The following is a 12,485-nucleotide window of genomic DNA, read 5'->3' as shown; positions in this document are numbered from 1 at the left end:
GTGGTGACCATCTGAAGCTTTTTTTTACAGCCTTCACAACAGGAATCTAACTGCAGATCTACCATTTGTAACAAGATTAGAGTTTTTACTCCTTGCTGAACAGATGGGCTTAAAGGAGAAGCAGTTGAGCTCAGAGCCTTATCTCTGTGGTTTCCCTTCAGTTTCCTTTCCTTCGTCTCCTTTACTAACAAATATGTCGTCTTGTTTCAAACCTGAGGTATCAACCTATCTATGTCCCAGTCAAAGGGAAAATGCTAAACTATACAAAAAGAAACAAATACATCTTGTTTAGATTTAACATTTAGATTTTATGTTATTGACTTGTCCGTGGAACTGGTGGCAGGTGTTTCAGCTTCTTAGGTCATCATCAGCCGGCGGTTGCTAAAAAAAAATCCATAAAAGAGCAGAAATGTTAATCAAAACAATAATGAATCACATTAAAGTCTATTTATGCAGAGAAAACTGATTACGTCAAAAGCTCCTCACCACAGGTTAAGGCGCAGTCACAAATACAAGGGACACACTGCGCAAAGAACCTCTTCCAGCCAGTCTCCTTCTTCTTACAGTTGTTTATCAGCGAGCAGCCCAGTTTGGTTGGACCAAAGTAGCTCTTATTCTCACAGGTGGAGTCACATGTGCCATTTAGTTCGCTCTCCCTGACTTCAATGCTTCCTCGTTGGCACATCCCTGACAGGCAGAAAGGTAGGAACTGCTAAAATGTTCCCAACGACACATAAAGACTTTCTGGTTACTCACTGAGGCAAGTGGGTTTTGGGGTCCAGCGGCCGTTGGACTGGCATGAACGGGTGGGACTTCCCACGAGCAGGAAGCCAGCTCGACATGTGTACCTCACCACAGAACCAACCCACCAGTCATTACCGTAGACCCATCCGTTATAGTCCACATCAGGCCTCCCACAATTCACTAACACATGATAAAAATGCAAATCAAGACAATGAGCTCTCCTACAGTAACAAATCAGACTCCAAAAACACTTGTAAGTCTTGTCTGACCTCTGCAGAGGGACTTGTAGCCGAGCCAGCAGCAACTAGAGTTTCCACAGGGATCTTTCCTTAGCTCCTGGTGACGGGCCTTACACCCTCCTAAACAAAAGGGTGCTGACCCAGACCAATAGGTGTCATCGATGAGCTCTGGTTGGGGAATCCATTCTGTCTCACCTGCAGCAAAAACAGTTTATATTTATTTAGACATAGAAGTTGATATTTATGGCCTGTTGTACTCCTGGGTGAGGTGCGTGGCTTCTCAATCTCAAGCTTGGGTCCTCTAGTAGAGGCCTGGGAGCTTGATGTCTTTTCATAGTCTCTTATCTGTTCCTAGCACTGCGCTTTTTTGGGCTGAGATGTCTGATGTTTCTCCAGGTGTCTGTTGGAGCCACTGGGAGTTACTGCCCGAAATGCTCCGACGACTTGGGGCACTACAGTCGGCTATATGGCCAACGTCGCTACCTCCTGAGCCAGCTCCTTGGTTTTCTGTCTTTTATTTCTGGACAAACCGATTGATCCAGGTGTGTGTGACCTCAGTAACCATGATAAGAACAGCCAGACACACCTGGATTAATCAGTAAGTCTGGTGGTGAAAAAAGGAAACAAAACAGCTGGCCGAAGTTTAAAAAATAGTGGATTTGGGCATATAGCCCATTGCCTTTACCTTTCAGGCTCTCTTTAGATCAAAGTGTCAGGTTGGTTGGCCAAAACCATTTTGTTTGTAACTGGAAGTCCCAAAGGATCTTAGCACTGTCGTTCTCCAACACCTTGGGAAGCTGCTTCCATTCTGACCTGGAGGTCTCCAGTTGGTATTCTGCACAGATATTTCTGTACACTATACCAGCCACTTGGTTTTGACGTTCCATGTATTCCTTTTCTGCCAGTATCTTCCACCCTGCTGTGAGATGCTAGGGCCTCTTTTCATAGCCTCTATTGCTCTGGTGCTCAAGGCCTGTCCCTGTGCTGTGCTGAAGTCCAGCCCTTTCTAGCCATTGGTGGGGATTGGACGTTTCAGCCACTGCATCAGCAATGTTGTACCGTAAATCAGCTCATTGGTTTCTGTGATGGTCACAGTGGGGATTGTACCTAGTCCCTGTACCTTGTATGGACACCATCTAGTAGATCCTCTGGATGCACTTGGCTTGACTTCCCTAGCTGGTGTTGGGATTGACAGGCCATAATCCTATTTCTCAGTTCAGTTGTTCTCACATTCGGTTGTTCTTGCATTATCAGGACTTGGTACCAACTCTCTGGGCTGTTGTTAGTGCCTCTATCTGACCCTGGGTCTTGGCTCCCCCTGGCTTTAGCATGCATATGTTGTATCTATTAGCAATCTAGTTATGAAAGCACCTGATGTTTGTGGATGCTGGAGCCTTCAGATTCTAGATGTTTACTGTTAGTTTAGGCTGTGGGTATCAAAACATCCATGTTTCCTATAGTCTTTTCACATAGCCCAGCAAGTAAGGTTACTGAAGCAGTAGCATTCCTATTGGCTCGACCCAAATAAAAATACTGATGATAATCTTTAACATAATTGCATGCTTCACTAACATGTATTTTATTCCAGCACATTACACACATCTCATTAGAGTAATTATATTGATAAATTTGCTCTGCATTTTAATTTCGGGTAGGACTTTTCCTGTACTCTCAAACTAAAGTGGTAGAACCATGAGACTGACTGCAGCACCTGCGGGGTTATAACAGTATAAGCTCAGATCAGGGAAGCGTTTTATTGATTATGTAAATATAGAATATCAAGGTTTGAAAGACGTTTCTATTTCCTATGGTTCCTAAATGCAGCACTGACTGTTTAGTTTTGTTCAGGCTGAAAAAAAAAAACAACAAAAAAAAACAACAACAAAAAAAAACAACAAACCAGACTCCCCCTAAACTTGAAATTGAAAAGTATTTTCGAACATTTCTTTTCAGCTTCAGAAATACTTTTAAGTTTCACATTTTTTTTTATTCTTAGGTTCAAAAGAATTTTTTGGTTTCAAATTATTTCTATTCATTCTAAAAAAAAAAAAACATGTTAGAGGAACATTCATGGCCCCAATTGAGCTCCATAGAAACTTAATTTTTAGAGAAATCTCCATACTAGGGCAAATTTTGACACATGAAAGTGAAATAAAATGACATGGTATGTCATAATTATATTTAAAGTCATAATTAAGACTTTCAAATTCATAATAATTAGATAATGAGTCATAATTTCAAGTTATGCATGATATTTAACTCCTTATGACTTTGACTTTTTATTTCAAAATTATTCATTTAAACATTATGACAAACCATGTGAATTTTGTTTACTTTCAAGTAGCAGCAATGGGCTTTCATACCATGGGTCTAATAAACATTTTTGCCAAACTTTTCCCTTACTTTAGGAAAGATAGAGGTGGAAAATGTTATTCTGAGAGGATGTACCTCAGCTGTGAAGTACAGGGGCAACAGCATCATGTGGACTGGGTTTTTTGTTGTTTTTGTTTTAAAAACAAGAGATCCATAAGAGTTACTCCTGCTAATAACATTTCTTGGAGGTTAGAACATTAATGATATCTTTCCTTGATTTAGAAGCAACATAAATGGCGGGGAATCTTACCGCTAACTTCCAGCTCTCCATTCCACTCAGGCGTCTGAGAAATCCCATTATTAAAGGACCAAAACAAGAAAAACAAAAGCACATTTAACAACATGGAGCCCATTTTCTAATTCCATTACTGGCCCCAGAAAGCTTGCAGATGCATTTCGTAACTGGCTGGTGAAATTACTTAATGTCTTCTAAAAACAAGCAGAAAGGTAAAGGCTGTGAAAGTAGAGCTGTGAAGCAGTGACGTTAGGACATAAGCCAGGCTCTGTGTGGTTCCTAATCTTCTACACACGGCTAATGCTGTGTCCTTTATAGTCCTGTGACTGGACCTGGAGACCTGCAGGCGGTTTTCTCCAACTCATCTGGTGCAGGTTTAATTGGGGGCTACATTTTAAAACAAAGGAATTGTTGATGGTTTACTGTGAGGGATAACATCTAACAACCCCACCTAATTTTTTCATTTCAAATAAAAATGTGATTTGTCAAAAAGAAGGAACTAAAACTGTCACGATGCAAAGGGCATAAATGTTGCAAGTTTCTGAATAGAGGACATCATTTTTTGTAATAAGAACTACCAATTTTTTTCTTTTTTTAGATTAAAATAAAACAAAAGAAAACATTTATTGCAAAAGAGGATTATATTTGCTCTTCTATGTGATGTTATTTGTAGAAAATGTGTAACAAAGGAAATTGTTTCAAACCGACGTATTGGCTGGCCCATCATTTGGCCCATATTTACTAAATATTTGGAGATCTATGATCTTCTGATACTTGGATGTAAAACCAATCTAAGGTTTGAAAATCAGCCAATGTTAGTGCTCCAAGCTTTTCATTTTTATCTAACAGTACCACTTCATTACCAGTAAAAAAAAAAGTAATTGTTTAACTGGCATTTTAATTTCCCTCCACAAAATAAGATTGAAACAAAGGTTTTTGTTATAAATTGATACTCCCCCAATCAGCGTCAGCATGTCAGAGTGTTTAAAGATCGGTGATCATGTGCACCCCCACTACTTTAGGGTCATTCTCATGCAGAAATTCAGAAAACGGATTTAATGAAAAGAAATCAGTTAAAATCAGCATTATCTGTTATATCTGTATAAAACAAAAACTTTTTTGGTTCTCTATTATTTTAGCCACTTTAGAAGGTCCAGAGAGACAGAGGCTGTATAAGGGGTCCTTTCACACAGCCTCCTAAATTACCAACCATTCGGATTTGTCTCTCTTTCATACATTACATGCATGGAGACTATGAATTTGTGCAAACAAAACTTTATTATTGTTGAGGATGTAAATAGAGTAAAGTGCTCCAGTGCTTTGCATATAGTCTGCAAAGCACTGGACAGGAAGCACTCGGCACATGATCCCACCACTCAGGATATCCGTGTGTCAAGTGTTTCTAATTTTTCCTAAATGTTAATTTCATATTCTGCAAATAGGTCTTTCTGATATCATAATGTGCATAATGATTCATGATACCATTTTGAGTAACTAGCCAACAAGCCAGAGGGAGACACAATAAGCAGGACAGCTTATTGTTTTTTTTTTTTTATTCTGTGTGCTTTTGGTTTACTGAGACCGTTTTTATTTAGTTCTTATAACAAAATTCAAGGTGCGATTGGTTCAAAACCATGGATAAACACATTCTTAAGCATAAAATGTAAAAATCTGTGAAAGAAACAGACGAAACGGTTCACAGAATTAACTGTATTCAACAAAAGTAGTCCAGATAAATTTATCTCATTGTAGTAATAATTGTAAATAAATAATTGGGTATTATTAAATTAAATAGTAAATAATTGAATATTCAATCACTGCACTTAAATAATTAGGGCAAATATAAAAAATTAGATATAGCCATAATGGTTTACATAACATTTTTACCTGCATTTCATTCCCAACTTATTTAAAAGCTGCAGTTTCTACTGATAGTGAAAAGATTGCAGTGCAATAAATGATAGGATGGTTCAATTAAATACTCAGTTTTTACTGTAGACTCCGATTGCTGAGTCACCATACTCTAATTAAGCTGAAAACGAAGTAAATTTCCCTTTAAATCAGGGTATTTTTCCTTGATTTAAGGAGGCAAGAGAGTTTTCTAAGGCAATAGGATGATTTATGTTTAAAATAAGAAAAACTCCAATATTTTATTTCAAGTGCATAATATATTATTTTAAGGGCAAAAATACTCATGAAATTGGCAGGTCATATTTTCCTGCTCAAATTAAGGACAAAAACATTTATCTAAATATTTTTAGATTCATTTTTGCAGTGAAACTTCATAAAATGTAAGTAGATTGAGTATTCAAGCATCAATAATTAGTAAAAAGGTCTTCTTACCTTTACCTGATTATACGTTGCAGGTCCAGGTTTACAACCCATAAACATCAACCCAGGTCTAAATAATTAACAGACACTCCTTTTATGTCACAGACTTTTTGCAATTAAATTAGAAAGAAACAAAATAAAAGTTTGAAACAGTTTTTAATTTATTTCAGGAACAAGTCAAACAAGAAACTGCTGAGTTTATTTTTGTCTTTAGTCATATAACTGTAAAATTTGCGGCTGATTTGTCGGAGCATTCCACTGAATAAATAAAAAGGCCACATTTTAGAGGCAGCATCAATCAGCATCAGATGTCCATGAGGGTTAAGGATTATCTACAGTCTCAAAGAATGTGGGAAACGCCATCACTGATGCATTCTGTGTCGAGTCAATCCACCTGCATTTCTTGTTGCTGTGCAGCAGCACCCTGAAGCTGCAGTATGACCGAGTCCTCCCCTCCTGTTAGGACGTACAGCACGTCTTCTACCCGAGCAGCCTCTCCAGTTGTGATGGTTGGTTCCTCTGTCCTCTGCTCCTCCACCAACAGCCCTCTAAGTTGTACCTGCACCTGCGAAGCAGCAAGAGCTGCAGCAGGGTCCTCCTCCTCCAGCTCCTGACCCTCAGCATCACAACTGTCCTCATTGTCGTCCTCCTCGGGCCTCTTCTGCTTCTCTCTCATCAACTGCTCAGTCAGCTCCACGCTCTCGTAGCGAATCAGCTGCAGTCTCATGAAGCCGTCCTCATGCTCTTTGTACCTGACAGGTTGAAGGAAGAAGATCAAAGTAATTATTGCAGCTATGAAATTTTGTTTATTTTTTTTTTTTAGGCTGAGGTGAATTAAAGACTTTCAGAAGCTTTTTCTTAAACACAGTTGAATCCATCATCAGGAAATCTAAGGAATACAACCTGAAACCCAACAACAAGCTGTCCATTCAACCTGAAAAGGTTAAAGAGATACAACAAGATGGCAGGAGTGCTATAGTAACCTAGGAGGAGCATCAGAGGTTCACAGCTCAGGTGGGGTGGTAGCACGTACCGTCACACTATTGGTTAACCTCTTCACAAATTCAGGATTTATTCGTTGGGGACAATGCACTTTAATTAAAATTATGTAAACATGCCAGTATTAGTCAAAAGGCTAATTTTCATCATTATCCTTAGACAAAGCACAATTAGTCTCTCTGAATAAAAAAAATAAAAAAAGATACAATTAAGGCTATAATGTATTTATGTATTTTTCTTTTTTCGCATCACCCACAAAATGCCGTTATTAGACATACCTTTTCATTTCTACCCCTGTTGTTTGGACTTTTTGAAGATCAGACCCTATGGGCCTAAAGCCAACACTGCTCCTCAACTTGAACACAGCAACCCCTGTGTTTAGCATGGCATTGGCAGCATCATGTTGTGGGAAGCGGCAGAAAACAAAAAGGTTGCAATCTTTTAAAAACCTTGCTATGGACGGTAAAGGTCATTAGGAGTGGGTGGAGGCTAACCTCCAGTAAACAAAGAGCCAGACCTGCAATACAGCTGTGTTAGAACAGCCCAGTCCAATCTAGGGGTGGGCGATATATCGAATATAGTTAACGTATCTCTAGGTTCCCCAAGCACAATAGTTACAATTACTTATTAAATTAACTCGAGTACAAATTCAAATAACATTAAGCCGCCAGCATCTATTTCACTGAGTTTTATTTTTCCCCACACACTTTGAATGCATTATAAACCCCTCCTCCAAACAGGATTATTTTCTGCACGGTACGTACACTACAGCAACCGGCGAAATATAATGACAGCAGGTGTTCCAGCTGAGCAATATATCTCAGTGTTTAAGATTTCACGCCGAAGATGTCGAACACAAGGTGCTAATTTGTAAGATGTGCTGCAAAACCATTGCCGACTACAGCTGAAATATATTGTGATATTAGATTTTATTCACATTGCCCAGCCCCAGTCCAATCACAAACTTAAATCCAATCAGATCGTTTCTATCAGATCTGACTCGGTTTACACTTTTTTCAAAAATATTTGTCCTTTATTGCACAAAGCAGGAAAGTTTATTTTAAACGCTTATCAACTATTTTTTGGCTGAAACAAACCAGCATGTCATAAAACTTAAGGGGTTCAAATATTTTTCAGCGCTTATTTCTCTAATTGAACAGGACACTAACCTGAACCTGGGGTGTCCTGAGGGCCATTTGAACTGATGCTTTTTGTGGAGATGGACAGTGAGGCTGTTGCCTCTGGTGAAACACTGGCCACACACGTGACATTTGTAGCGAGCAACAAAAGTTCCCTAAAAATGTGTAAAAGAAAAAACAAGACAACAGATTTGGTTAAACTTCATTGTGACAGAAGCATTAAACCTGCTCTAAGCCTTGCAGGCATCACCTCATGCTCCTTCTGGTGGTGAATCTTCATGGTGCTGAGCGTTCGACAACTGAAGCTACATCCGGGAACGTCGCAGCGGTACGCCGGGTCGCTGCTGTGGGTCTCCAGGTGTTTACGCAGGTCGATCTGATTCTTACAGCTAAAAATAAAAAAATACAAACAGCAGTAAACTTTAGGACCAGTTTATGAGCATGATTTCAGAATAACAGTAGCTACAGAGCATAGAGTACCTGTATTCGCAATACTCGCAGCTGTATGGTTTCTCGTTGCTGTGACGGAACTTGATGTGGCTGCGAAGTGAAGAGGGCGAAGGGCACGTCATGTCGCAAAGGGGGCATTTATAGTGGCTCACTGGGACCAGATATGAAACAAAATAGCTTTTAGATGTGCATTAAAACATATTCAGATGAACATGTACTGCCTCGAAACTGACCGTGGGTCCTCATGTGGTCTCTAAGGAGCCGTTCTGTTGCGAAGCGTTTGGAGCAGTGAGAGCACTGGAACCTCTGACCTGCAGGAGACACACGGACGCACCCAGCAGCAATTAGACACGACTAGACTTTGAGCTTGTTTTAAATAACTGTCACTAGTCTACACAGCCTCACCTTCCATGGCATTCTGTCGAATTATGTGGTCGAAGAACTTTGTGTTGTTGGCGTACATCCCCCCGCAGCCTGGACACGCCACCACCTTCTCCTGCGTGTGGCTGCGTAGGTGCTCCCGCAGCTTAGGGCGTCCTTTAGTGGTAGCCTCGCAATCTGGAAAAAACATCACAACAAAATGCAGGTGAGAAATGATAAACTCTGTGGTCGTGCTCTTGAAACATATGGGATGAAATACCTTTCCACCCACAGCGTATGGGGAACTCCCATTCACCTGTGGGGATTTCTATGGAGAGGGTGTGCATTTCAACGTGGCGGTAAAACCACTCTGGGTTTTCAAACGGAGCTTGCTGTGACAAATGTGGGGAAAAAGAAATAAAATATCATAAGGGATGAAGTTCAACAATCCAAGACTGATTACACACTGGGTTGAAAAGATTTTGTCATTGAGACCCGACTTTCCTCAAAAACAGGGCTGGCCTGATCTGATATTATCAAAAAACAAATATTGGAACACATTAGTCTGCATCTAAATATAAACAAGATGATAGAATCAATTTGACTTTTTAAGAACTGCTGTAACTTATTGCCTGAATATACCTATAATATAAACTGATCAGTTGTTCTTATATGAACAATATTTGATGCGTTTAGCCTTTTCTAACTTTTTAAACTACAAAATCAGTAAAAGATTCTCTAAATCATTCTGATATCATACCAGTTTAATACTCAAAGTAGGGGCTGAGTACCACTTTGTTCCATATCCACACAGTCATGTTATTTAGGTAACAGCTTAAAAAAAAATGTTTTTAATACCAGCAATCTATTTGATTAAAAAAAAGCAATGATTTTCATTTCGCCTTTGGAAATGGATAACAGAAAACAGAAAAGAAGTGGCTAATAAACTGTGAAATACACAATCCACCTGCCACAGCAGCTGGCGGCTAAAAAAAGTTAACTTCAGGTCCTGGTTAGATCACAAAAAAATAAAAAAGTTAGACAGAAACAGCTGTGCGTCCTCAGATGTGTGTGTGTTGGATGGCTGAGCTTTCACACACCGCTAAGAGCTTCATTGTTCTACTGACGAAGCCTTTATTACCAAGACTGAAATATTTTGGGCCGCCGCATCTTTAAAAAAGCCTATTTTTTCATTTTCGTACATTGGACCCGGTCCCTTATTTGAAAATAACCCCAAATTTAACAGAGTGCAGTTATTGCAAGCAAGTAAGAGAGGAAGATGATTTTCTGCAAGAAGAAGGAGATTTTGTAATCTCATGGCTCAGGAGGTATGGGTTTGTTCTGCAACCAGTGGGTCACTGGTTTTATAAAGTGTTTTAAGTACAGACTAATCAATTTTAATTGTTAAAACAATATTTTGAACATCCTCTTGCTCCCCCACTGCCCTCTAACATCTGTGCTGATATATCTGTTGATGACTAGACTTGTTTAGCCATTTCTAAAATCTGGGTAAAGTTCTAAAGATATTTTATTATGGGCTAAAGCAATAATGGCACTATGTCAAATTTGGTGCTCCAATGAAGTGGCAACAGTTGGTCTCTAAAATAGAAACAACCTGATTTTTTTTTATTATTATTTAAAGTAATTTTATTTTTTGTGGATGTTCATTGAACTCTTTTTGACCATGTCTTTTACTTTTTTTGTAACCAACAGTTACAGAAAAAGGATTGGCTCTGCATATTAATTTTCATTCCTATATTTGAAAACAATCAATATCCACTTGTTTTTTGTATATTTACATCCGTTTCTAAAAGGAAATTCTGAAGATCAAAGATGCACTGATGCAGCCGCAAGTCAAAGCTGCAATATTGAAATGGAGTTGGATTGGGACACCTCTGGATTAAACGTCACTGTGCCGAACGTAGATGCACTGAGCCGTTAGTAATCTGTGTTGGTCCCGAAATAGAGGAACATTCTAGATTGGATATCAGTTAAAATGGGCCCAATTCATAAGGGCACATATTTCTGTAATAAATTAAGTTACGTTAAAACCTCTTCCAGAGCAGGAACATTTACCCCTTCATAGGTTTATTTTAGTAATATTCCTATGAAAACAATTGTTCATACTACCTCAGTTTAACTACGGCTAAACATTTAAATTAATTTTAAGATCTGTAACCTTAAAATGAAATAAAAAGCTAAATATAAAACAAATCATCTTAAATAAACAGAACATAGACGGTCTAAAGCAATTTATAATTTGCACTTGGTGAAGGGAAGTGAAGCTTTTAAACCAAATATACCAGGGGACAGGTGTTTTTTCATGGGGACATAGAAAAAAAACGAATGAAACAAAAATTGGGAAAAAGTTCATCCCTTTATACATTAAGTGAGCCAAAGAGTCTTTTGCAGCTCATGAAACCTCAGATCTATAAAAAGAAAATGGTTTTCCTACCACAATAATTAAGTGAAAAGCAAAACAAGCTGAATTTTCAAATAATTTATAAAATAAAATTCTAAACATAAAACTGGTCCAAGCAATTAACCTTCAGTTGTTGTTTCTGTTCCAGCATATTTCATAATTTATTAATCACACATATATTTTGCATTGTGTTATTGGTACAGGGTTACTGGTCCATGTTGGCCGCTCTATTGACGCAGATGTTGAACAATTTATTATAATTATATCAAGGACTGAAGGAGAAAGTCCAATCAGCTGTGTTGATAAAACATTACCCAACCATTCCGCTGGGAAAAAAATCAAATGTGGACCCTACCTCACATTCTTCCCACAGGCAGACAAAATTGTCAGGGATTTCTGGGATGATGTTGCGGCTGTGGTTGCCTATGGAGCAGCTACCAAGTTCTGGTTGGGCGTCCAGGATCTGTTGACCCAACTGTTTCAGCTTGGTGTGGTAGCAGTGGAACAGGAGGTGGCGTCGCAGCTCTTCGAGGCCGTCCACCGAGCAAAACCCACAGTCTTTCCACAGACAGTTTCTCTCATCTGGACAACCAAACAGAGCTGAATTACTGATCATCACCCGGTTATTGAGACGGACCTCCTTGATCTGAACTTACCCTCTCCTTCCTCCTCTTCCTCAGTGAGATGAGCTTCAGCATGCTTACAGAAATTTTCCATCTGACTGAACGTTTCTCCACATGAAGCCCACTCACACTCAAGTTTAAGGGTTTTCTTTCGGATGCGTTTACCGGGAGGCATGGCTCTCTAAGGCGGAGCTGCTGTTTATCTCACTACCTGAGCAGCATTTACATGAAGCTAGCTGTCACAGAGGGCTAAGTTCAAAACAAACCTTTGAGACATTCAGCAGCACTGACTCCATTAAGGACACATCACACGAGTTTCTATAAAACGTTCAATAACGGTCTGTTAGATGTTCTGTTTTATTTTACTATAAACTGCATCAACGGAGTGTCAAAGTTAGGTTTTTTAACTGGACTTTCCCGCGGAGCTCTAACGACTGAACCTTATTTCCGGTCTTTCACCGGAAATACAAGTTGCAAAAATAAGGTCCGGCAGAAACAACGATTAGTTAATTATTTCCGGCTACTTAATGAGACTTGTGATCGGTTTTAACCCTCTCGGTCCTTATCTTT

The 12,485-nt window shown here is 39.1% G+C and overlaps 2 protein-coding genes across 2 annotated transcripts; both read right to left on the bottom strand.

The window, feature by feature from the left end:
• Positions 1-201: 201 nt before the first annotated feature.
• LOC107089846 (sushi, von Willebrand factor type A, EGF and pentraxin domain-containing protein 1-like) lies at positions 202-3,763 on the bottom strand. The gene is made up of 5 exons (XM_015382851.1): positions 3,607-3,763; positions 1,014-1,178; positions 757-924; positions 487-687; positions 202-381 (listed from the first exon to the last, which is right to left on the bottom strand). Exons 1-5 carry the CDS (start codon positions 3,707-3,709, stop codon positions 368-370), a joined length of 651 nt encoding a protein of 216 aa, XP_015238337.1. The 5' UTR covers positions 3,710-3,763; the 3' UTR covers positions 202-367.
• A 2,313-nt stretch (positions 3,764-6,076) lies between these two features.
• Positions 6,077-12,373, bottom strand: hinfp (histone H4 transcription factor). The gene is made up of 9 exons (XM_015382848.1): positions 11,949-12,373; positions 11,648-11,874; positions 9,151-9,262; positions 8,916-9,068; positions 8,744-8,821; positions 8,541-8,661; positions 8,311-8,449; positions 8,091-8,215; positions 6,077-6,674 (listed from the first exon to the last, which is right to left on the bottom strand). Exons 1-9 carry the CDS (start codon positions 12,088-12,090, stop codon positions 6,308-6,310), a joined length of 1,464 nt encoding a protein of 487 aa, XP_015238334.1. The 5' UTR covers positions 12,091-12,373; the 3' UTR covers positions 6,077-6,307.
• Between the last annotated feature and the right edge of the window lie 112 nt (positions 12,374-12,485).

The sequence above is a fragment of the Cyprinodon variegatus genome, unplaced genomic scaffold (genome assembly GCF_000732505.1).
Source record: "Cyprinodon variegatus isolate N-32 unplaced genomic scaffold, C_variegatus-1.0 Scaffold268, whole genome shotgun sequence".
Taxonomy (NCBI): domain Eukaryota; kingdom Metazoa; phylum Chordata; class Actinopteri; order Cyprinodontiformes; family Cyprinodontidae; genus Cyprinodon; species Cyprinodon variegatus.
Note: the sequence above shows the minus strand (reverse complement) of the source record. Positions and strands in the feature narration are given on the sequence as shown.

Coding starts and splice junctions, on each gene's coding strand:
- LOC107089846 (XM_015382851.1), bottom strand. CDS start 3,709: ATGGGCTCCATGTTGTTAAATGTGCTTTTGTTTTTCTTGTTTTGGTCC. Junction 1,179..3,606: donor TGGAGAGCTGGAAGTTAGCG/GTAAGATTCCCC, acceptor TTTTTGCTGCAG/GTGAGACAGAATGGATTCCC. Junction 925..1,013: donor CTACAAGTCCCTCTGCAGAG/GTCAGACAAGAC, acceptor ATCATGTGTTAG/TGAATTGTGGGAGGCCTGAT.
- hinfp (XM_015382848.1), bottom strand. CDS start 12,090: ATGCCTCCCGGTAAACGCATCCGAAAGAAAACCCTTAAACTTGAGTGT. Junction 9,263..11,647: donor GCCTGTGGGAAGAATGTGAG/GTAGGGTCCACA, acceptor CATTTGTCACAG/CAAGCTCCGTTTGAAAACCC. Junction 8,662..8,743: donor AGACCACATGAGGACCCACG/GTCAGTTTCGAG, acceptor ATCTGGTCCCAG/TGAGCCACTATAAATGCCCC.